Genomic DNA, 24,396 nt, shown 5'->3' with positions numbered 1-24,396 from the left:
CTGCTCCTTCTTAGGGGTGCCCTGAAGGGGCCACACAGATGACTCACTGAAAATCACATCATTCCTCAGTTTGCTTTGGATTGGTACAAATATTCTCTCAGTGGGTAGGTAGGGGGACATAGGTGGCTCGGCTTCTGAGCTGCAGGGTCTTTCCGAGAATCCCCAGCTTCACCCCAACAGGGCTGGAAATACCCTCAACATTTGCTCACAGAAACAATGCTCCACTCTGGAGACGTCAGCGCACACTTTTAGAGATGAAAGAACTAGTGACTCCATGTGTAGGCCAGACTCCAAAGCCTGACTGACTTCCTTGCTTTGACTATCTACTGGCCATTGGCTGTGTGACCTTGAGCAAGTTAGCTAGCCTCTCTGGGCCTCAGATGCATCATCTGCAGTATGAGGATGACAACAGCCCTAGCTTCTTTTGATTAATGCTTCACTTAAGTGAGGGAATGTCTGTGAAGGGCTCAAAATAGTGTGTGGCACAAGGTGACTGCCATCATTGCTGTTGTCATTATTGATGTTACTTGATGGAGATAAGTAACATCTGATGGAGACAGCAGCCATCAGTGAAATACACATGCCATCAGTTTAAAATCAGGAGGAAGTACATATGTGCCGACAATTCTCTTTATGAGGGGAGGAGGCTGGGCCTGGCTTTGCCGGCTGCAAGAGTCCCAGCTGATGCTCAGTTCTCAGAAGCCCCTGGGGACCCTGGGCACTCTCATCCTGTCTACCAGGAAAGCAAATCATGCTCAGGGGGGCCTCCGGAGCTGTCACTCTGGGCTGGGAGATGATGTTCTGGGCTGGAGGGTGCTGACTAACAAGGCCTGACCTCTCCCTGCTTGTGAATGAAATGATTCAACGTCTGAAGCTCCACTTGGAATCCTGAAATGTCAGCATAGAGAGTCCACCGAGGCCCACCCCCACCCTCCCTGGACTGGAGCAGAGAAGGGACTTGGCCATGGTCATAAAGACCATCAGGCACAGAGCGCTGGTGGTGAGAGCCTCTTTTGCTCCCTTCCTTGGCCTCAGAAGCCTGGCCATTGCAGCTGTCTCCCCAGAATGCTTTCCACCTCAGGGGCTCCCTTCCTAGGGGACTGCTCCCGTTCTGGCTCTGTGCAGAGCCCCTCCCATGCCATCGCACTTCCATCTGCCTGTTTTACCCACCTTCTGTGCTGGAGCATGCCTGCCCCTTCACTCACACCACCTGGGAGTGCTGGGCACAGACCAGGTTGATCTGATTGAGCCCGGCTGTGTCCTTGGCCCTCCTCCGCCTTGAGGCTAGCAGCAGGGACAATCAATGCCCTGGGACCGCAAGTACCCAGCCCCTTCCGACTGCTCACTCTTCAGGCACAACCCAGAGGGCTGGCTTCACCCTTAGGCCCTCTGCCAGGCCTCAGCCGAATCCTGCAGGGCCCAGGCAGCCCCCAGCCTCTCCTCGGCATCCCTGCTCCCCTCTCACCAGCTGCAGGGCCTTGTTTTCCTTGTGTGTGAAAAGCGGGTGATGTGCACAGCAGCTCACACATGTGCTGAGTGTGAGACTTGGACACAGGGCCAGGAACAGGCTTACAGCAGTTCCTGGGTATGGGAGGAGCTCAGAAGGAGGGGCTGGCCTCAGATCATGAGGGGACCAGCCAGCTCCCTAGGTCTACAGGAATTTCCCTGGGCATCTGTTCATAAAGGAGGTGGCCTCTGGCCATGTAGTCAATGCAAGGTCCAGTCCTTTCCCTCTTGGGGTCTGAATTATCCTATTTCAAAAATGGGGACAAAAATCCAAGTCTTGCCTCTCTTGTCTGGTGAGTCTGCAGATTCAGTGATGTCAAGGTCAAGTGATGTCAAAGAACATGCCACACAGAAATCAAGTGCCCACAGGGTGCCAGGGTTATGAAGAGTAAGAGCTAGGCCCTGCCATGAGATGCTCATAGACTGTTAAGGGTAACAGCAGGGGATGAGGGTATAAAGCTAGTAGGCAAATGAGGGAACCATGTACAGCAGGTGCCTGTCAGGCTGGGACCTAAGTCCCTTACAGGAAGCCAGGAAATATGTGGGAATGGGGGCTAGTGGGTTAGGGTCACACTTTAGGTCAGAGGTCCTGGGGCCTCATCTTGGAAAGGCTGGTTGGCCTTATTGGGAAATGGCATCTAGTGGAGGGACTCTGGGCCCTGCTCTGCCCCTCCAGTGAGCCAGTGAGTGAACAGGTGAGCATTTCCCCTCTTTCCCAGCCCCTCCTGAGCCCTTGCCCTGGGGGGCTCTCCACCATCCCCTACAGTCCTGAGCTGCCCTGCCTCACACCCCTCCTCAGCTGGTCGCGCCACTAAGCCTCCAAGTGGCTGGCAGAAAGAAGGAGACCTGGTCCTGGAGAGAGAAGCAGATTGCCCCAGGCTCTGGGAGATGCTGGCACTTGCCGCTCCAAATTTCAGAATCTTAAAGCGTGAGTGATCACTGTGAGAAAACTGAGGCCCCCCACTGGAGAAGCCTGCAGGAAAGGTCACACAGGTGAAGAGGGTAAGACAGCTATTCCTGGAGGGATGGAGGAGTTACCTAAGTGTGGCCCGGACAGCTCGCCACTGGCACCGACTGTACCTGTGTCGGGGTCTGCCGAGTGGTTGTGTGGGAGTGCGGGGTACAGTGTGGGAACGTGTGCGGGGGAGGATGATACAGTGTGAGGGCGCGGGGGGCGGGGATTCCGTGTGGTCTCGGGGCCACAGGGGGTGCGTGTGCCCCGGCCGGCTCCTTCCCCGGCCCGCGCTCTGCTGCGCGGCGCGCAGCCCGCAGTCCCCGCCCGAGCCCGCGGTGGCCTGGCTGCCCAGGCACGGACGCGCGTGCGCGCGGGATGCGGGGCACCGGGCGCGGGGTGCAGGGCGCTGCCTGCCGGCCCAGCCCCGGGGTGACGCGCGGCCGCTGAGCCGCAAGGATATGCAGGCCCGGTGCGGAGCGCAGGTGCCTAGGTCAGAGTTCCGCGTCCCCCACCTTCCGCCTCTCCACCTGCCCGGCTGCCTCCCGCCCCCGCTCGCGCCCGCGCCCATCCCGGCGGCGCCCGCGCGCCCCAGGCACCACTTACCCGGGCATGGGCACGGCCGCCACCGCGGCCTCAGCTCCGGCGGGCGCTGTCGCTGCGGACGGGTGCCCGGCGGGCGACGACCCGTTCCAAGGACGGAAAGGCCCGGGAACAGGCGGCCTGGCCGGCGGAGCGGCGCGGACCGCGACCTCCGCGGCGAGCAAGGGCTGCGTCCGTGTGCTCGCCACGCTCCGCACAGGCGGCGGGCGACGCGGCGCGCTCAGCTCCAGCCGCAGCTCTGAGCGCGGAGGGAGGGACAGAGGGGGAGAGGGAGGGAAGCGGGAGGAGGCGGGAGGGAGGAGAGAGCGGGCGCGGGGGGCGGTGCGCGACGCGGGGGCCGCGGGGCTCCGGAGCCTCGCGACAGGTGCGCGCCCTCCTGTCCCCTGGGCACGCAGGGTGCCCGCATTTCCTGGCCTGGCATTGCCCCCCAAGGCTATGGGCCTCGTGGGAGTGGGCGAGGCTGGAAACTGGGGTGCCGGGGCACCTGCCAGCACAGAGAAAGTGCCCTGGGGCACTAGCCTGCCGCTACCTCTTAAGATTTCTGCCCTTTCCCAGAGGGAAGCTGGGGCTTACAAGAGATTCTCAAAGTTGGTGATCCCCAAAGGTTCTCACCTGGACCCTCTCACGCAGGACATGGAACTTGCACACAAGTGGACACTTGGGGATGGACAGCAGGGACGCACACATTTGCGGATACAAGTGGAGACAGACATCCATCTATACGCACAAACGCGCACAAACTCACACACTTATGTGGACAGAGACCCCAAAGTGAGGCTGACTTCTGCCACTGACCTTTAGAGCCCCAAGCCTCCTAGCCCCAGGGGCAGTGGAGACCTCTGACCCCAGATCAGACCTTTGCCATCATATGTGAGGAGGGAGTGGAAGAGGGGTTGGGGCATAGGAAGGAGGTTGAATGTGTGGGAAAGAGGGTGACAAGTCCACAGGGAACATCACCCTTGGAGCAGGCAGGACTCAGGGCTCAGGGCAGAAGCATGCATCAGGTGGAAGATGCCTGGACACAGTCTCGAATTAGTTCTTGCCTTGAGCAAAGGGGGCTCCAGGGCATGCAGCATGCCAGGCTGGGGTAGGCTCTGGGGACATAGCAGGGTCTGCAAAACGGGGAGTGTAGGGCAGACAGTGGATGTGTGCACATTGTGGGGTAAGGGCCACAGGAGATTGTTGACTGGGGGACATGAAAGATGGTGCAGGGGCCTCAGGGAAGGCCACTTTGGCCTCTTGGAGGAGATGCCACCCTGCCAGAGACCAAAAGGACAGTAAGGCACCGCTGTGCCTCCCCCCACCAGGGGACTATTGCAACCCCCACCCACAGGAAGCAGCTGGCTGGGTGGAAAGCCTGTGAGATATGTATGGCATTCCAGAGAGTCTGGGCCAGGCCCATGCAGATTCACACTCACGCATGCTCACACACATGTGTTCACTTGCACGCATACACACACATTCTCACATTCACAGATGCTTGCTCGTGTTCACCCACATGCAATCAGTGCTGCCCCATGTTACCACACACATAGTGACTCACACGTAAAACTCACAAGCACTCTGGATTCTTTACACTCTCCTGGTTTATGTACAGGCATATACATACACATGGGCGCAGTTACTCGCATCGTCACATGAGTATGCGAGTGTCCCACTCATATTCACACACACTCACCCCCACAGTCCCCTTCAACGCCAACCCCAAGCAGCTTTCCCTGGGTGTTGGATCTTGTTGGGGACAGTAAGTTGGCTGTTCTGCAAGTTGGGGAGGTGCCTCTACCAGCACCCTATCTGGGCAGTAGGGCCCCAGCTCAATGGGTTGGGAGCCAGGCTTTGGGTCCCGGCTGTTGTTAGCTTTGACATGATGCCACAGCAACCCTGATGCCTGGGGCAGGTATAGTGGGGCAGGTAGGCTGCTCTGGAAACACCATGAAGACCCCTCTGATCCTGACATACTGTGGCCCAGAATAGGAAAAATTAAAACTGCAGCAAATTTCAATTTTGCTGAAAACCGATTAGGAGCTAAGTGCTGGCCACTGTCCTCTTTCTCTCCACATGCTGGATAGGGAGGTGGGGATGCAGGGACCATCAGATCCACCTGGAGCCAACTGCAAAGCCAGCCTTTCACCCTTGGACAGGAGATGGGGCACTGGCCCACCCTTATGCCCCAGAAACTGCACAAGGGTGGAGGAGCTCCAGGGCAGCATCTCCTAAAGCCTTGTGGCTTCCCTTCTCCAGTACATTCCAGCCATTTCCCCTCGGTGGCCTTCCACAGTATGGCAGGCTCCCTGGGATCATGTCCCTCTCTCCCAGGCCTGAGGTCCTGGCTCCAGAGCTAGATAAGGTAGGACAAAGGGTGCACCCTGGACAATAGCAAATGCCTCTTAGCAGACATGTGTTAGAGGACAGAAGTAAGGCCCATGGAGAAGGAGGTTCTGGGGGGACCCACACTTAAAGGCCTGGGAGTGGCTCTGAGAGATAAAAAGAAAAGAGAAGATTCCCTTGTGTCACTGACTTTCCTCAGGGACCAGGGGACATACTATTCCCCTCTGGGGGCGTGTTCATTTAACTGATAGCTGCTGTCCACATAGGGGTATTGGCAATAGCACATGAAGCACATGAAGCCTGCCCTACTCCCTGAGCTGGAACCCCTTCCTCAGTTGGGTATTTGTGCATCTGTGTGCTTGGCACAGGCTGGTTGGGGGTAGGAAATCTAAGGCAGAGATCACCTACTGATACCCCTTCACCTCTTACCCTGGGCCCTGGGGACACTGCTCAGGGCTAGCCCAGCCAGGAGTTGGTAGTGCAACATACCATTGTGATCAGTCCCACTGAGGCCAAGGACAGATGGCTAAGGAACTAGATGTCATGAAAGTCCCCAGTCCCTAGTAAACTGTGGTCCCTAAACAGTTAATGGCCAGGAGAGAGGATGGTCCTGTTTTATGGTTTGAGGTGGTTGGTTCCCAGCCTGGAGCTCTGGAGCTGGGTAGCCTTTGCTCACTGGCTAGCCCCTCTTGGTTCTACCATATGTAAAAATAGGAAAGTTTTCTAGAAAGTTTTTCCTTACAGTAAGCATTGTCTTCTACACTGGAACTACGTAGGGAGCTAGCCCCAAGGATTTCATGGCTGGGGCCAGGGGTGTGACAGGGGCAAGCTGCTTGGCCCAGTGGCCCAAACCACCCTGCTTCGGAGTACACTCCTGGTCCCAAGCAAGCTTACCCCACCATGCCCAGGGCCTGACTCCTCTGGAACCCCTAGGCCTCTGTCCCTTCCCTATTTTCCTCCATGGCTACACAGGCACACCTCAGAGGCTGTCTCAGCCTAAGGAATAAAAGTCGTGAAGAGCACCCCACCCTCAGTCCCCTGCCTGCCAGCCTGGCCACCTTAGCCTGCAAACCTCTCTCACTTGCCTGCTATTCACCTGCTCTGGATGTCGCCTGCAGCCCTGGGCAGCCCATAGTCTCCTCCCCTCAGTTGCTTTCTTTCCCAGGTCTTCAGCTACATGCTATCACCAGGCTCTTCCTCCCTGGGTTTCTGGGCCATGCCCCTCCTTGCTGGCTTTCCCTCCTGCCACATTTGAGACAGCAATTAACTCCTCAGCCTGCTCTGAAGTGGGGGGCCCCATCTTTTTGTGCCCAGTCTCTCACTGGCTGACATTACAGCCCTTCCCCCAAGGCCTCAGGGGCCACCAAGTTACTGTCCACTCATAGGCCTGCAGCAGGCCAAAAGTGCACCCAAAGATGTGCCCATGTCTTAGCCCTCGGAACTGAAATGTGACCTTATTTGGAAATAGAGTCTTTGTAGATATGATTGAGTTAAGGGTCTTGAGATGGGAGGATTATCCTGGATCATCCAGGCAGTCCCTATGTGCAAGGACAAGTGTCCTCATAAGAGAAAAGCAGAGGGAGATTTCACACATGTATACGCACAGAACAGAAGGTCGCGTAACTGCAGAGGCAGAGAGTGGGGTGATGCGACCACAGCCAAGGACCTCCTGGAGCCATCAGAAGGTGGAAGAGGCAGGAAGGACCCTTGCCTAGAGCCTCTGGAGGGAGCACAGCTGCCCACACTTAGATTTCGGTCTCTGGCCTTCAGAACCAAGAGAGAATCCATTTTTGTTGTCAGTGCCCTAATCTGTGCTGCTTTGTGAGAGCAGCCGCAGGACACTCTTGTGTAACCCCCAACTGGCCCACTGAGGCACTCCCACCCACAGAGCCCTGCCCACTGTACACTGTGGGCCTTCCCAGGCTGCTTAACTTCAACATACTCCATGCTTTATGGTTCTGGAAAACTCTGGTGGGTGATGGAGAGTGTGTGTCTGTGATGGCTTCTTGGGCACAATTCCTGTTGCCATAAAGACTCCAGCCTCAGGGGCCAGCTCAGTCCTGGGCATTACTGCCTGTTTCCTGGCTACCATAGTGCAGTGGGCAATAGGGCCCTTCAGCCCCCAGGCTGCTGGGGTTCTCCAGGGCCCCAGAGGGTGAGGGAGAAAATGGCTCTGTGCTGGTGATGGTGGCCTGCCCTGTAAGGCCCCTTCCTTCAGTCCCTGCCCTCCTGAGGCTAGAGCCTGGATCCCTCTAGGGCAGGGACTGGAGACCAGCATGGGGGCCAGTGATGGCTGGATGAATGCCTCCCCCACATTCTCAGAGCAGTTCCTCTGCCTTGGCTCCTTGGCCCTGCCTCCTCAGGCCCTTCAAGGAGGGGTTGTCTCCCTTGGGGCTCTGCTCCTGCCCCTGTCCCCGGACTGTAGGACTGCAGATGCTTGGCTGGCTGCCCCTCTGACAAGCCCCAACTTGTGTAAATCCAAGCAGTGGATTTAGCTTAGGCTCCAGCTGGGCCCCACCACAGCCAGAAGGCACCTGACCTGCAATAAGTGTTTGGAAATGTCCCCTTTCCCAACCCCATGCCCTCCTCAAAACCTGCTCTTTGGCAGCTGTCCCTTTCACAGAACAAATATCCCTCCCCAAGTGAGCCACACCTGTGACATTCGTTGTGTGTGTATGTGTGTGTTCGTGTGTGCATGGGCACGTGTGTTTGTGTGTTGGTTTCTGTGTGCTTGTGTTTGTGTGTTCATGTGTGTACATTTGTGTTTGTGTATGTGTCCTCCACCAGCTCTGGGATCCACCCAGCCCTTAGGTAGCATTCCTCATGGCCCCCTATCCCTCTCCAGGCTGTGCCTGCCAAGGGCCTCAGGCCATGGGGCACCACAACCAACCTGATTGTCTTGCTGAAACTCTGCACCCCACCCTGCCCACTCTGCCCCATCCAATCTGTTCCCAAGTCCAGGAGCTCCTATACAAGAACAAATCAGGCTGGAAGCTATCCCCTGCACCCATCTTCTCAGCCCACCCGTAGCCTGAGGCTCAGTGTGCCCTCAGCCAGGGCCCTAAACAAGACCCAGGTCTCCAAGATACCTGAAAGTGCAGGTAGGGGCCACCAGCTTGCAGTGACACCCTTGGTGCTGCCAGACATTTCCCAAAGCCCAATTAGCATCAACTTTACTATTATTATTATTGAATAGTTTGCAACACACTTGATAGGGGAGTAATTCATCTTCACACTGCAGTAAAGACTACTGCCCTTCTCCCACCACCCACCAGCCCTTGCAGAGGGTGTGTGTCCCTGCCCACCTCTGGGCTCCTGTTCATACTTACCACCCATATCGTGCTTGTCCCATGAGCTTGTCATGGCACCTCTACCCCAAACATGTCCTTGAGCTATGATGTGGGGAGGATGGGCTGGTGAAGGTATGTGACATGGAAGGGAGATACAGGAAAGGAGGGGCAGATTCAGGAGGGCTCTGTTGGCCCCACAGAATGTGGGCATGGTGTCCCAGAGACCCTGACAAGCAGGAGGAAGGGTCCCTCTCCTCTGCCAGGCCTTGGCACTGGCCACCCCTTCTCCTGGTCAGACAGGGGACTTGACTGAGGCCCTGACTCCTGGCCCCCAGCCAGTGCCTTGCCCTGTGCCTGCCCAGCTCAGCAGAGAGTGCTGGGCTGTGGAGCACATGCCTCAGAATAGTGCTATGATGCCGGGTGACATTCTATCACTGGGCCACCATGCAAAGCAGCGCCTCCCATCCCAAAAAGGAGAAATCTGGGAACATTGGGTTCCCCAGTGCCAGGCCAGGCGTAAGGACACAGTTGTGTGTGAGGAGCTGGTGCACACTACCTCTGGGTTCCATCTCTCCTGGGTTGTCACTCATAACGGTCCCTGCTTGCACTATTTTTGTGGGTAACCTGTGGCTTCCCAGGGAAGTCCCAGTTCCAACTTCTGAGCTGGAAGCCCCTCCTGCAGGAGGAGGGGAAGAGCAGCCTGGCTAGAGCCTGTGGCCACCTCAGCCTCTTGGACGTGCCTGCAGGGGCATTGCTCTGAGCACTGCCCTTCCACCCTTCCCTTTTCAAAGCAGACCCGTGTCCCCGGTGAACAGGCTTCCCTAGCCCTGCCCTAACTGCTCACTCAGGAGCTGGTGTCAGCACACTGCAACCTGAGCTTGGCTCTCCTGGCACACAGTGTGACCTTCTGGGGCATCATATGGGGGAAGCAAGGCCAGTGCAGATGGGCACACACAGCACACGGCCCTGTCCCATGCTCCGCCCCTGAGAGTTGGTACTAGCATCGTTCAGAGCCCCCAGACTGTATGGAGATGTGTGGGCAGGGCCCTCCTGGGTTTCCAGACTGCCCTCCCAGCAGGAGGGGTCTAGCCTGTGGTCTAGCCCATGCTCTGCAGCTGGAATGTTCTTGGCTGTCAAACACTCCACCCTGGAAGGGCAGGTCTGCTTCTGGAGTCCAATCTAAGGACAGCTGGGGCAACAGAAGTGCCTAGAAGGGAGGGGCAAGGGGTCAGCCTGGTTGTGAGGCCTCCTTGTCCAGCTCTGGACCTGAGGGTGACAAGGACCCTCTTTGGAGAACAGGGAAAGCAACCAAGAGAAGCTCAAGGGCTCAGAGAGGGCACAAAGAGGCAGAGCTGGAGAGACGGCCATATTGCACAGTGTTTCTTTAATTGAAAGAAAACCACCGACCTCAGAAGCAGCCCCTCCTTGCGCTTGGTGTGACAGCTCACACTCCTCACCACAACAGGGACCAGAAAGCAAGGGAGGGGGAGACCAGCCATTATGGGGGGTACATGGGACTCTGCTGGGGTCTTGGGCCTCTCCTGGGGGCAGAAAGTCCCAGAGTCTGACAGGCCTAAGGCTCCCCTGTTGAGTAGTGGAGCAGGGGGCTGGACATCTTCCAGGGCTGTCTGGGCTTGGGGGCAAAGCCTGGGCAGGGCAGACACAGGAGGCAGCTCCCTCCGGCTTGGTTGGGCAGGGGCTGGGCAGAGGCCAGTGAGACAGAAAGCAGACCAAGGCAGAGGGTCAGGGTGTATGTGTGTGCGTGTGTGTCTATGTGTACATGTGTAGGTGCATGTGTGCACATGTGTCCCTGTGTGCACGTGTGTGCATGCACAGCAGGAGCTGTGGGGGTGGGATGAGACAGACAGAGAGATCCATAAAGGTCTAGAGCGGGGACAAGTCACTGAGTCCAGAGAGAGACAGATCTGAGGAAACCCAGGAAGGACACAGAGGGAATGAGACAGAGAGACAGATACAGAGATGGGACGGGATGGGGGAGAGAGATAAAGAAAGAGGGAGGACTGGTCCCTGAGGGCCAGTAGAGCAAGATGGCTGGGATGAACAGGCCATGAGTTTGCTGAGTAGGAGCATGGGTGTTCAAGGTGACCAGGGGGCTGAGGAGGGTTGGAAACCTGGAAGTAGGTGAGAAGGAGGAATGCATGCCTTGGCAGAGTTAACTGTGTCCATCCCCACAGGGTAATTTTCCTAGGACTGGCTCCTTGGACAACTGGGCTTTGGAGCGGATAAGAAGAAAGCTTCATAGGGTGCCTTTGAGTGTCCATGGTTGGTGGCAGGGGCAGCTCTGAAGCCGAGGGGCATGTGATGGGGGCTGGGTCTTGTGCCTATCTGCGCACTTGGGAGCCAGGGAGAGGCCATGGTGGGCATCAAGTTGGGGTCAGGGACCAATGGTGAGGGGCTGGGTTCGATGCAGCTGGGCACAGGCTTTGCTTCCTTGCTTTGCCCTCCTTCAGAATATCTGGCTGTGATCCCCAGAGACCCCCACTGAGGCCACCATGGTGGCTGAAACTGCCTCTACTTTTTGTAGTTGCCAAATTGGATGGCCAGGCGGTCGGTGACGCAGCGGAAGGTGGCAGGCTGCACTTCCCAGTACGGCACAGGGTTGTTGAAGAGGCTGATGCCATTGTAGTACGCCCGCTTCACCCCGAAGCCCACAGGGCAGAAGTCATTGACGCCCACCTTGGTGATGTTGTTGGAGTGTAGGTAGACTACCTGTGGGCACAGGGTGTGGCCGATGCTTAGTCAGGGCCCATCCCGTCAGACTAGGTGGGCACTGCTAAGTGCTGGCTGGGTTGAGGACAGAGCCATGGGAGCCGGTCTCCCCCGACTCTGGGCTCTAGGCCTCTCTGGAGTCACTGTGTCGCCTCCATAAACAGGGGATGCACACCAAGGCATGGGACGTGGACTAAGGCACTGGTGTGTTACCTGGGACAGGGATGAGGGTCTTAAGTGGGGTGTGTGGTGGATGGGAGGTGGGGTTTTGGGGTAGGGCCTGGGGTGCCAGGCCTGGCTCCAGGAAAGCACTCTCTCACTCCAGAGAGCTATAGTGCGCAAGAGGAGAAACATCCTTTGGAATGTCCTCCCCTTCCTCCCAGTCCTCAGAAGCACTTGCCCCCACTAGTCCCTGAAGCCACTGTCTTGAGCAGCGGTAGAGGGGGACCAGCCAGACACTGGCTGGGTTGGAGCCTAGTGGCAGCAGAGAGGATGCCAGGCGCCAGAGGGCGCTGGAAGGCTGCCGCTGCAGATGGGCTGACCCTGGTGGGGCTGTGCTATGTGGGGTGCTGGCCAGATGGCAGTGAGGGTGGGATGCTCTTGCCAAGTTCACCCATGTAGCTGGCAGCCAAGCCAGGGATGGGGGCTGTTGATAGAACCCATGCAGGGCTTGCACCTCCTCTTCAGCCCACTTCCTGTCCTGGGCTGTCCCTGTCTTGGCGTGGATCTGTGCACCCCGTTGCCGCGACCATTCTCCCAGCCCCCCCAGGCCCTCCTCATCTTCCTGGTGTCCACCCACCTATGAGACCGTCAGGCCACCTCTCATCACCCTCCTCAGCATCTACCACGGAGTCCCTGCTCTCCTTCCTTCAGCACAGATGGGAGTGCTGGACCTGCTCCTTCCAGGCCAGTTGTGGGGAGAAGGGAGCCCAGATGTGCAGTCCTGCAGCCCAGATGCAGTGTACCTGGCTCCCAAGGTTGCCTTGCCCTGGCCCTCACCTGCAGGAGCTTGAGGTCTGGGAGCCCAGCAGGCACCCTGGACAGCTTGTTGTTGTCTAGGTGCAGCTCCCGCAGGGTGGGCAGAAAACTTAGGCTGCCGTTCTCGATCATGCGGATCTGGTTGTGGCCTAGGCCCAGCCTGCAATGGAGCAAATGAGACCACTTAGATTTGAAGCTGGTGGGGACAGGGCCGTGGTCCAGCCTGAGGGCACCCCCTCTGGCCGCACCTGTACAGCTTGGAGTAGCGGAGCAGATCCTCCAGCTCGATTGCCTGGATTTTGTTGTGGTCTAGATGGAGCTCATTCAGGGTCTCAGGGAGATCTGCCCGAAAAAGAGGGTGCACTGGTGTGAATGCAGGTGCCCCAGGTGGTGGGAGGGGGCTGCCAAGTCCTTCTCCATGTAGCTGGGTGGGTCCAGAGGCCCCAGGCATGTGGACAAGGAAGGGTAGCCTTCCTACCTTTGGGGATGCCGGTAAGCTTGGCCTCTGAGATGCGCAGGTAGTTGAGCTTCAGGCCGTCAAAGGCTCCAGGTTCAAAGCCACTGTTCTCCAGGGGGTTTCCACCCATCTCTGTGAGAGAGGTCCCCTCAGCCCAAGAGCCAGTGGCTGTCTGCACACCCATCTCCCCCACTGTTTTACCAGGCTAATTGCAGGCTCCTAGCTGTTCAAAGCTGCTTCCCCCAATGGCACTGGACCTGGTGTCAGCCTCTGGGGGCAGTTGGGGGTGTGTGTGGCAAGTGGCAGGGGGAAGAGTGCCAGAAATGAAGATGGGACTCTCCAAGGCCACCTGGGCCCTTCTGGCTAGCACTGGTGGCTGAACACTGCCCCCCACCCACGCCAACCATCCTTCACGTTACCTTTAGGCACAGTGACCCCTGCAGCAGAAGTTAGCTGAGAAATAGACCCTAATTTGTCTTGACTGTTTCAGAAGACTCTTATTTGGTCTCCCTTCCCCGTGGTCTGAGACAAGTTTCCAGAATGTTCCGTGAGGACCACCCAGCTCCTCCATGGCTGTCCTGGACAGATCATTTTTCCTGCCTCCTTTTGGCCAGCCACTAGGGTGGGGACTGTTGCAAGGCTGAGCTGCACTCACCGATGCAGTTCATGTTGCGGAGCCCACTGAACACGCCTTTGGGCACTTTGCGGATGCGGTTGTCATGGATGCGCAGCTCCAGCAGGGAGCTGGGCAGATTGGGGGGGATCTCCACCAGGTGGTTCTTGGAGATGTAGAGCTTCTGCAGCTTCCGCAGGGGGCTGAAGGCCTTCTCATGGATCTTGGAGATCTTGTTATTCACCAGGACCAGAGCCTGAGGCAGGTTGGGCAACAGAGGTGAAGGTGCTGGCCCCCTATCCTACTCCCCTGCTCTCCTTTCATCCCTCTGTTGCCTGAGCTGCTATTGATGGTGCCCAAGGTTGTCTGAGTGGCCAGTTTTTGAGTGGCTCAGTCTGCTTGGGGCAGGGCACAGAGCAGGGAGCCCGGCAGTGCCACTAGTGACTAGCACAGCCCGCTGCTTCTCGTGCCTCAATTTCCCCATGTGCACACTGGCTGTATACAATGACACCTGTTCTCCTTTGTTGCTGGGAGGAACCCATATGGTTAGAAGGGAACTGAGCTGAGTGATGCCGTTTTGTACCTATGGGCGCTAGCACCCATGCGAGTGAGCCATGACCACAGGGGCTCCCACCACAGCTGGGTCCAGACTTCTCTCAGAACTCCATAGGTCATGGGCCCCCTCCTGTCCCGCATATCTGTGTACACACCCCCATCAAGCCCATGCCCCCGGCTGCAGGTCTTTGGACACCTGGCAGCTGCTTGGAGAGGGCTTCTCGCTGGCGCTGGAAGGGCGGCACTCACATAGAGGTGCTGGAGGCCTTTGAAGTCATCCTTGCGGAGCTCTGTGATGTCGTTGTTCTGTAGGTCCAGCAGCGTGGTGTCAGGTGACATTTCTTTGGGCACAGACTTCAGACCTGGGGGCCAGCACCACCACCATGAGCATAAGCATGGAGCCACCCAGCCTGCTAGCCCTGCTGCTACAGAGGTTCAGGGATACACTCACATGCACACAGGGCTCTAGCACACACAGGGACAAGCTCCAGAGCCCACAGACAGACGCTTGCTGCCCCTCTCTCACTTGCAGCCTCACATCACAATCCCCATCCCTGTCCATTCTCAGGAGGCAGACACGTGTTCCCCTTAGGAGGAGCTTTCCCTGTACACCTTCCCCCTACCACCAAGGACTGACCCAGGTCAGAGCATTGAACAACGCGTAGGTGGCAGTGGCAGCCGAAAGGACATATGGCGCTGAAGGTGGGAGTGACAGAGTCCAGGTCTGGGACCCCCGAGGTCGTGTCGGCACCTGACGCCTCCTCGTCGTTCATCATGAGCAGCCCATCGTCCAGGGTGAAGTCCCAGAAACCCTTCTGTTCAAAGGGCAGGGCCTGGCTCAGGGCCAGCAGTGATGCGAGGAGCCACAGTGGCTGCATGGTGGCTGTGCCTGGAGCCGGGTAGGGGGTGCCAACTGTCAGCTTCAGCCTGGCCCTCTGGACACCTTCCCACCCATCTTCCCAACACCAAAGCCCTGTGCCCCACATCCCTCACCAGGGGCGGCCAGGCCAGACCACAGGGCAGGAAGCCCAGGCAGGAGGGTAGTGCACTGCCCCGCTGCCGGGGGGTGGGGGGTGTACCTCCTCCTGTTCCCTTGCCCTTGCCTCCCTGCCTGGGCCGGACTGGTTTCCCTGGGCAAGGACATGTCTTCTCAAGTGGCAAGTCTGTAGCCTCACCCTGTGGAGCCAGCCTGCCCTGGGGTGGGGTCAGTGAGGCTGAGAAGAGGAGGCAGAGAGGGCACCCATTGCTGGCCCACCATGCCTTGAAGCATTCACTTCTCAGGAGACCACGTGGCTGCCCTGGCCAATCCCTCCTAAGAGCTCTGGGCTCTGGGCAATGCAAAGTTAGTTGAGTTAGGCGACCATGAGTCATTTCCTTCCCTGCCTGTTCCCCCTTCCCCTGTGCCCACATTCCTCTGAGGAGGTCTGGAGGCCAACGCAGGGGCGGTGGGCTGGAAAAAAAGAGGGGTGTCCTCTGAGTCTGGGGGCAAAGTCAGCCAAGGCAGCTCCCCCTTTGGCCTACTGCTCCCCCTTTGGCCCACAGAGCCCTTTCTTCATACCCATGGCTTTGGCTCCCAGAGAGGCCCCCGAGGGGAACAGGCTGCTGCCAGGGTGGCAAGGCAGGGTCAGGCTTGTCTGGAGGCCCCCCAGACTGAGATACTGGGTGGGGGTGGAAGGAAAGCTGCCCTGCCTGAGCCTGCCCCCAGCACCCATGGGTGCCTGGTCCCTCCTCCTCCTCAGACACAGCCCCCCACCAAGCCTCTCCTACCTCCCCCATCCTTCCTGATTCCCTGGCAAAGGCCCAGGTTTTGTCTCAGACTCACTTTCTCATCTGTTAAATGGGAATAAACATGCCTGCCCTGTTTGCCTCCTGGGCTCAGCTATTGGATTTGCCCTGGGTGCATCTATGGACAGAGAGCCCAGCTGGGCACTAGGGACCTCTTATAGTCCAAACCAGCTCCATCCCAAGGTGACCTGCACTGAGATGAGCCTTCTGAGCCCAATTGCTGCCGCAAAGGTATAAAGGAGGCCCCAGGGTGCCGAGGGCTCTGAACCCTAGGCCAGCACCCTCCGGGCAGCTTGGAAGCCTGCTGCTTCCCGGGCAGGCCCAGTTGATGAGGAACTGGGCTGGCCACCGGGAACTGCTGCTTGGGGGTCCTGACTACCAGCAGGCTGGGGGTCTGGCTGGGTGTGGGCACAACCACTGTACCTCTGGTTCCCATTAATCCCAGGAGAAGGTTGGGATGGAGGCCTGTTCTGCTGCCCTAAAGGTCTTCTTGGGCATGTTGGGGAAGCATCTGCCCATACACATCCCCGGAGAGGCCCACATGGCCTACCCTGGCCCTCACTTACCACTGCTGGTGGACAAAGGGGCCTATGGTGAGGCTGGAGCCCTACCTGCTCCCGGGAGTGGAGTGGAGAGGCCTCACTGCAGCTGGCTCAGAGCCCCTAGTAGGCCCCGGAGCCCAGGGCACCAGGCCACACAGCCAGGTGGGGTCAGAGCCTGCAGCCTAGCTGGACAGAGTCTCCATCACTCCTTCAAGCTTCAAGACCCCAGCATCAGGCAGGCCCAGCAGCACCCAGGGCAGTGGCCAGAGGGTCTCACCTGGAGTAGGCAGAAGGATCTGAGCTTGCCTACTTGCAAGGAGCTCTTCCCCTTGGTTTGCAATCACCAGGACAGACCAGGCCAGGCCAGGCCAAGCCAAGGCTTCCCGTGCCTGCTGCCTCCATGCAAAGCCCTCGCCCAGGTGCCACTGGACTCTCAAGGGCTGGGGAGAGGAGGAGTGGGGTGGGAGAACAGGCAGGGGATGAAGAAGGCAGGAGAGCAAGATGGAATGGGAGAGAGGGTGGGGACTCCTTAGCCTCCTCCCTAGCTACACCCCTGCAAAAGCTGCTACCTCACAGGGGGCATGAGTCAGGGCTGGAATGCCCAGCTGAGCTCTGGAAGGAACAAAGAAGGTGGGGGTGCTCCAGCCAGGTTCAGGGGAGGTTGTAGGGAGAGGCTTGCTTGGGGCTGAGGAGGGCTGGTGGGGACAGAGGACCATCTACCTGCAGCCAGCCTGGAGCCCCCCCAGGACCCACATGTTGGCCTGGAGGATGTCTCCTCAGGGAACCCCCACTGGGGACAAGGAGTCCTCAGAGGGCACTTCTGGCAAGGCGAGAAGCCGGTTAGGGACACCCCTCCACCGGGGTGAGAATGGCCACTGGGGCCCCAGGTGGGTCCATGGGACCCGCCTTGGGAGGACAGGAAGCTAGAGGAGGTGTGCCAATTCAGAGCAGTGTGCCTGGCATAGTACAAAGTCTGCGAGAGGGGACTGGGGGAGAGGCCTGCTCTCCTCCCTTGGTTCCAGCTCAGGCTCATCCTAAGGGGAGAGGCTGAGGGTTTGGATGCCCATACACCAGGGCCCCATGACAGAAGCAAAAGGACAAGGTTTGGCTGGCTTTCCATGGCTCATGGCTGGGCCCAGGGAGTGGGCAGGATGGAGGGGTGGAGGGACTGGGAAGGCTTCCCAGCATAGCCCTCATCTCCCCTCAGAGAACTGGCACAGAACTCAGTGCCCAGAAATCTGCAGGAAAAGGGGCAGGCTAGAGGTTAAGCTCACAGAGCCAGAGGGAGACAGAGGAACCCAGGAAGAAGGCTCCCCTGTGGCCGGCACATTAGTATTCTCATTTCATGAATGAGAAAACTGAGGCCTAGGGAAAGGGACTGACTTCTCCCAAGTCACTCCGCCTGAGACTTGGAACCTGGCTCTGGCAACTCCAGGCCTTGAGCTCCTCAGCCACAAGGTTCCTGGGATGTCTCTGGGCCTAGCTGGTTTAAAAGCGGGCAATACAGAGAGCCCTGGGGGGAATACCTAGGTCTGGCAGTGGCTGGTGAGGTTGGTGTAGACATGCCTGCCACCCCACACTGACCCCTTCCCACCAATGCGTGTACACACATGCGTGCACACACACTGAAGAGGTAGGCAGGGTCACAGCCCGGAAGCAGGAGTACCCCATGGACAGATGCTGTGAGTTCCATAGCAGGGCCCTCCTATCCTCATCTCTCCCACCATTGGCCTCTGGGCCTCAGTTTCTCTTTCTTGGCCTCCCTGGGTGTGACCCCAAAGACTTTACAGAGGGCTTCCAGCCCCATGAAAGTGTGCTGTGAGCTCCCTGGATGCCACATGCCCAGAGCAAAGGAAAGAAGAGGTAATGGTGGGAAGCCTCAGGCCTCATGACCACAGGTGTGAGCAAGGGAAGAGGCTGGGCTCCCTGGAGCCGCTGCCGCCACCCCAATAGGGCCCTCCTTGTCTGCCCCTCTGAAAGCCAGCGCAGTCCTCTGCGCGGGACTGCTCCAGGTCACTGCCAAACAAGATGTGTTGGCAGCGTCTGAGAACACGGATGGACCATGCCAGGCATTCAGTCCAGGCCAAGGGCAGCAGGAGCAGGACTTGAGGTCTGGCGGCCCTGGGAGTCCGCCTGCAGATGTGTGACTCGTGGCTGCCAAGTAGTGGACACTGGGCACTCTCCGTGGCCTCAGCTCAGGGTGTCTGGCCCCACTGGGCTACCTGACCTGACCTCTGACATGAGCAGCTCGGCTGGGCCACTGGAGTTCACCCTTTTTCCCTCCCCTCTGACTGCTAGAGCTCTCTGGGCCCAGCCTGTGCTCTGCTGCCCGATGGCGCCAGCCTGCAGGCAGGTGTCTGCTGGAGAGAGGAGTATGTACCTTTCATGGTTGTGCTCAAATGTGGGGGCAGCTACCTAAGGGACCGGAGTGTGGGGTGTACCCAAGAACTGCTCCATCTGCATCCCAGCCACACTGAGCCCCCGCCACTGCCCCAGTGTGCTGCTCAGGGCCAGCACTGCTACTCCTTCCCGCTGCGGGTCTTGCACTTTGACGACAGGCTGGACCCGGATGTGGGTGTCAGAGGCTGCAATGAGCTGACACCAGGGAGGTGGTGAGGTGACCTAGTGCATCCACCTCTGACCCCACCCTTCTAGGAAACCTCTGGAAAGGAGTTGGGCAGCAGATGATAATGGTCAGCTGGGAGCCCTGGATTTCCTGGTCCCTCCACACCTGGGCCGTGTGCTCTTCCTCCTTCTCCCTCCTCATTGAGGAAATCCTAGGTTCCTCCTTGCTCCATACTGTCACCTCCCACGGGTGGGACAGGGGACTCAAATGATTTATTTACTTAGCACCAGCCTGTCCCACATTGACCATAAGAAGAAAGTGATACTTTTACCACTTGAATAAGGGGTAAACTGAGGCTCAGAGACTTTGCCCACAACTCCTGCCCAGGCCACACAGGTGTAAATGATAGAGCTGCTCGTGTGTCTAGATCTACCCTCTGCCACTGCAGACATTGCCACAAGCCCCAAAGCTGCCATGTCTCACATTCCCCGGGTTGTGCAGGGGGCTCAACCCCACTCCCAGGGTGTGGGAGAAGAATCCTTGGCAGCTCTCTCACCCCGGCTGGAAATATGCCACTTCTCTCTGGCTGCCACCATCTACAGCTCCCACTGCCCATGAAGCCAGAAACCCCTCCTCAGCCCCAGCACATTCACCAGGCCAGACCAACCCTCTTGCCTCTGCTTCTGTCTACAAAAAAGTCTCTTGGAAAAACCATCATCTTGGCAAAGGAACTGCCACCTCTGAACACTTCAGGGCCCCGAAGAAGGTGTTCCCAGCTTGGCCCCCAGATCCTGGGGACCTGTCTGCCTCTTTCCCTGTCTAGCCCACCCAGGGCAAGGGGGCTGGGCCCTGCCTTCTGGCAAGAGAATGGCCAGGCAACTGGGTGAAGAGGTTGGGGTTTCCCGCAGCCCCTCCCATACACTGGGTCCCCGCCCCTTCAGGGTTCCTGTGGGAGTGTCTCCTTGCCGCCAAGCAGGGACTCAGACTGATAGAAGATAAACGGTCACTGCACTGCCCTCCCGGACCTCTTCTGTCTCCAGGGACAAGGCTTTCCTCCTTCAAGTCTCACTTCTGCTCACAAAATACCAAATATGACTGTTCTGTCCTCCTTGGCCTTCTGACTGCTCCCAAGACCAAGCAGGTGTGGGGTGCCTGGCAGCTCCAGGGGAGCAGAGGCAAGTTCAAAGGTCCCACAGCATCCAGGCCGGGCCCCTCATCCTCAGGCTCAACCCAGGCCAGTGTTTCTGCTGAGCTCAGATTTAAGATGCTGTAGACTAGGAGGGCTGTCTGTAGGAAGGCTGGCTAGAGCCCCAGGTTCCCAAGCACAGGGAGGGGCAGGCACCTTTGCTGGGCCTGCCAGTGAGCAGAGGGCTATTCTGCAGCATTTGGGAGAGTTGGGGCTGGAGGTCCCCTTCCATGGCCACCCCAGGAGCTGTCTAGACTCAGGGCAATGAGGAGGGGTGGGAGAAGAAGGCAAAAAGTGGGGGGGAGGTACACTGGGTGGTTTCCAGGAGCCTGGGGTCCCAGAGGTCATGAAGGGGGCCTGAGCAGGTCCCTCTAACTGCGGGTTGAGACAGGGAAAGGGACCTGCTGGCCCAGAAGGGGAAGGGAGCATGAGGCACAGCCCCCACCTCCAGAGGAGGTAGCTCAGTAAGCCCCATGCCTTCCCTAGGGGACTCTGGGGAGCTGTTTTTTTTTTTTTCTGGTGGGCTGGAGAAGAGCCTAGCCTTGGGACCTGCCAGCCAGTTAGGCTTGGTGAGCCTCAGGCCAGGAGCAGCAGTACAGCCTCCTCTGCAAGACCCATGCCTGCGTCTGGCTACAATTTGCAGAAAGGGCTTTGTGGGTGGCCAAGGTGTGGTCCTCTGATCTCCCCCAGCCTAGTGTCTGAGCAGAAGAGGACAAGAAGGGGGGATACCAGACTGCCCCAGGCCCCAGACAGTAGGGTGGGGACAGAGCCAGCAGTATCCCATGCTGGCCTGCCTTCAGAGGGAGCTGCTGCTCGCCCACACCCCACGGCCCATGGCCCACAGCCCACATCAGGGTGAGGAGAGACAGTATCACTCCCCAGCCCATCTGTTGAGCAAGGCCCCTGGCCGATGTGTCCCCTTCCCACCAGTGGGGCTGCTGGGCTCAGTGGCCAGCCTGGAAGCTGGGGGAGGGACAGCTCGGGGCAGGGACCCAGCTCTCCTGCTCTAGGGTAACCAATGAGGAGGAGCTGGAGGAGGCTGTGGAGAGCTTGGGAACGCCTTTCTGACAGTCAGGGTGTGAGGGGCTGGGATGATGTCCAAGGGTGGTCATGCTGGGAATCCTGTGCGGCTGTGGACAAGTGACTGCTGGGACAGGCCGGTTCTCCCAGGGGTGGAGAAGGACGGTGGTGGGTGGGCCCCAAAAGCAGGGGAGTTGGAGGGGTTCTCATGCCCACCCAGCCTGCACAGGTGCCAAGGAATCAGAAGCTCTAACAGAAGGCTACAGGTGTAAACTGTTAAGTGTGTGGTTATTTCAAATCCTTCCTCAGGGGACTTGATGCTGTCACTGGAAGGGACATGTTAGAGTAACTATGGAATGTCAGTAGGGAAAGGAAACTCTTTCTTGCCTCGATGACATCCATTTTCTTTCCATCTTTCTCATGTGTGACCCTCCAAGAGCAGTGGGCTGCTCGGGGCGATTGGGGAGAGGTTTGGCCAATGCTCATATGTCACCCCACTTGGTGGTCAGGAGCTGGTACCTTGACTCTCTGGGCCCCCAAGATCAGCCATTGTGGAAGTGCTGGGAAAGAGTGGGGGCTTAGACTCCTCACCTCCACAGAAGCAGCAGGGGGTTAACCCTGGTCCTGGGGGCTTGGAGGTGGGCAGGTGGGCCAGGGAGGCCAGGGCTGCCACTCATAGCTGACCAGCTTGCCTCAGGAGCCCTCTCTGCTCCCTGGCTGAAAGCTTGCTCCCGCTTCCCCGGCCCTGATGCTTGGAGGCAGTCCTGTGTCTTCCTTTCAGTCTGCCCACAGGCCTGCCATACACGGGCATGCTCCATACGCAGTGACACATGCTCCCCTACCCATGTATCAATTCTCCCAGGGAGTGCCCCAGAAGGCGCTCACCTGCACCCCTGGATGCTGGTCCCTAGGAACCTTCCTGGCCCTCAGCATCTCTAGCTGGGTGCATCCCGATTAGCTGCTACAGGCAGAGCGCTGGCAGGCCAGGGAGGGGCAAGGACAGAGAAGTTGGAGGAGGGGGGCCTGGAGGACCTAAGTGGCCTGGCTGGCCAGGAGACAGGACAGCAGGCTAGAGGACAATCTTCCTGGCCTGAATGGGATCTGCCACATCTGCCCCAGGTCCCCTACCCTGTTCAGCAGGCACCTAGTCCCAACCATGGAGCAGTGAGGGGTGCTCCCATCCCCCAACCTTCCAGAGTACTCAGTGGACACTCTCGGTGCTCTGTCCCCTGGGTCTCTTGGCAGGCCCCTCCAGGGCCCTAAGCCAGGTCTGCCCAAGGGAATATGGCATGGTTTCCTGATTTTTCTCCTCCCCTCCTTCACCCATTCTCAGTCCCAGTCCAGGGGGTTCTGGGGATGACAGGACTGAGTCCCCAATCAGCCCCACTCAGGACCCCTTCACCCTGGGCTTTGCAGACCCACACCTTGCCCAGGAGGAAGTAGAGGCAGGGCATCAGCCTGGGGCGAGTGAGGAATATCTGGGCAGTATGCCTGGCTGTGCCTGGGAAACCAAGTCCCTCAGCCCACACTGAAGACTATGAAGACTAGCCGAGGCCCAGGGCTCCTGGGCTGTGCTTGGCAGGCAGGCACTCAGCAGCCCTCCCCACAGGCCAGGCGCCAAGTCCGGGAGCAAGGAGGCGCCTGGGCAAAACGTGTCCTGGGAATTGTAGTGATGGGACAGAGCTATTGGCAAAACCAGGGTGCTAGCCACCCAGCAATGCTCTGGTGTGGCAGCAGAGGGGAAGGACCCTGAGGGGGAAACAGAGAAACAAGAGATGGACAGGGCTAGGCAAGGAAGGTCAGAGGGGCTGGAGGAAAGGCTCATGGAAGGCAGGGGTTGGGGGGTGGGAGGGGCAGGCAGGAAGGACAAGGAGTCGGGGGCCACAGGGTGGCGATGCAGGGTGTCCTGGGGTGGGAGAGGGTGGCATCTCCCCGTTGCCGAGGACAGCTTGAGGCCAGTGTGGGCAAGTGGGAACAGCGGGGGGATGGTGCGGGGCCCTACCTGGGGAGGGGAGGTAGCCAGGCACAGGCTGGCTAGTTGGCAGGCTGGGATAGAAGGCCGTCTGTGTGTCTGTCTGTCGTCGGGCAGACTGAAAGCAGCTGCTTGCTCTTGGGCAGTTGGTGGAGAGAGGGAGACAGAGGCGGCAGGAGGGAGGCTAAAGGCTGAGCAGGCGGGCCGGCGGGAGGGGACAAGGCAGGGGGGAGGGAGGGAGGAAAGGAGGGATGGGGCTGGTGGGGCGGAGAGGGCTGGCGGTGGCGGGAGGGAGGGGGCAGGCTTCCCGGCCCCCCTGGCAGCTTCAAAGGGAGCAATTTTCTTGTAGACGGCTGGGCTGGCTGGGCTGGCTGGGCTGGCGCCCCCTCCCCCACTCCCCCCCCCTCAATCACACAGCAAACAGACACACACTCACACTTACTCCCACAAGGACCCTTGGCGTCTCTGGGCAGGCATAGTCTCTGAGAGTCAAACTTTCCACTGCCCAGATGGGGACACTGAGGCGCTCACTGGCATCCTGCCCAGCAGAGAAAAGAGGGAAGAAAAGAAAGGAAGATGAGGGGGAGGTGGCCTCAGGTTGCTAGGCCTGGGAGCGGCCCCTGGGATTCTGTCCTGAACCCACCTGGAACCTGCCTCGTCTGGGCCTAAACAAGGAGGTGGTGTCTCCAGGATCAGAGAGGTAGCTACTATGGGTTTCTGGAAGGGTTTAATCTAGGCTCCTGGGCTCTCCGCACACCCTCCCTCCCACCTAGCCTCTCCTTCTGTAAAGAGAGGCAAGACTCTCCTCTGTGGGATAGCAGGATGGGGCCCAGCAGGGGGCTGGCAGGAGGGCTCCACAGATTCTGGGGTCTTCCCTAGTCTGCCTGCTCTAAGGCCTTGGAGAAGCTTCGAGTGGGAAAGCTGATTCAGAGAAGAGGAACCTTGGGAGTCATACTTCTTGCTCTATCCATGCAGGTCCCCTGGGACATGACAACTGCTCTGTGGGTGGGCATTTCCCCTGGCTGAGCCCTGAGCTGCTGGTCATTTTCAGTGGCTGACTGGGTCAACCAAGCCCCAGCCGGGCCACTTTCTGAGGACCCAAGTGAGTCCAGCCCTGCCTGCATCTAGAGCCTAGGTCCTTAGCATGGCGTGTCTTTCTGCCCAGCAGTGCCCCGTTCCTCCCTTGGCAAGAGCAGCTTCTGAGAGATACAGGTGAGGGCTGAGACAAAGTGAGGGACTGAGGTAGGAGTGACACTGAGGTCCTCGAAAGGAGAACTAGGGCCCCAAGAGAGAAAGCTGCATAACAGGAAAAA

At 58.6% G+C, this 24,396-nt stretch overlaps 2 protein-coding genes across 15 annotated transcripts in view; both read right to left on the bottom strand.

Annotated features, from left to right (window-relative positions):
* ATP2B3 (ATPase plasma membrane Ca2+ transporting 3) overlaps window positions 1-3,298 on the bottom strand; it is a 64,732-nt gene extending 61,434 nt beyond the window's left edge. For 11 of the 12 annotated variants that reach the window (XM_053578877.1, XM_053578886.1, XM_053578889.1 and 8 more), the window contains exon 1: window positions 3,061-3,298. The gene's annotated coding sequence lies outside the window, so the exon portion shown is untranslated. The remainder of the gene's footprint in view (window positions 1-3,060) is intronic. The other variant, XM_053578878.1, reaches the window with a different exon arrangement.
* Window positions 3,299-10,044: 6,746 nt separating this feature from the next.
* On the bottom strand, window positions 10,045-23,300 carry BGN (biglycan). Of its 3 annotated transcripts, none has more exons than XM_053578865.1 (9): window positions 23,114-23,267; window positions 16,617-16,779; window positions 14,650-14,901; window positions 14,262-14,374; window positions 13,500-13,713; window positions 12,866-12,976; window positions 12,636-12,729; window positions 12,409-12,547; window positions 10,045-11,409 (listed from the first exon to the last, which is right to left on the bottom strand). In XM_053578865.1, exons 3-9 carry the CDS (start codon window positions 14,888-14,890, stop codon window positions 11,212-11,214), a joined length of 1,110 nt encoding a protein of 369 aa, XP_053434840.1. In that variant the 5' UTR covers window positions 14,891-14,901; window positions 16,617-16,779; window positions 23,114-23,267; the 3' UTR covers window positions 10,045-11,211. The 3 variants fall into 3 exon arrangements, with proteins under 3 accessions (XP_053434840.1, XP_053434841.1, XP_053434839.1); XM_053578866.1 differs by lacking the exon at window positions 16,617-16,779 and adding an exon at window positions 16,409-16,616; XM_053578864.1 differs by lacking the exon at window positions 16,617-16,779 and having other exon boundaries at window positions 23,114-23,300.
* Window positions 23,301-24,396: the final 1,096 nt, after the last annotated feature.

Source organism: Nycticebus coucang, chromosome X (assembly GCF_027406575.1).
Source record: "Nycticebus coucang isolate mNycCou1 chromosome X, mNycCou1.pri, whole genome shotgun sequence".
NCBI classification, from domain to species: Eukaryota; Metazoa; Chordata; class Mammalia; order Primates; family Lorisidae; genus Nycticebus; species Nycticebus coucang.
Note: the sequence above shows the minus strand (reverse complement) of the source record. Positions and strands in the feature narration are given on the sequence as shown.

Excerpts from the sequence above, each read along its gene's own strand:
- BGN (XM_053578864.1), bottom strand. The coding sequence starts at position 14,890 with ATGCAGCCACTGTGGCTCCTCGCATCACTGCTGGCCCTGAGCCAGGCC. Across the intron at positions 14,375-14,649 it reads TGTTCAATGCTCTGACCTGG|GTCTGAAGTCTGTGCCCAAA; the intron begins GTCAGTCCTTGG and ends GCTGGCCCCCAG. Across the intron at positions 12,548-12,635 it reads CGCTACTCCAAGCTGTACAG|GCTGGGCCTAGGCCACAACC; the intron begins GTGCGGCCAGAG and ends GCTCCATTGCAG.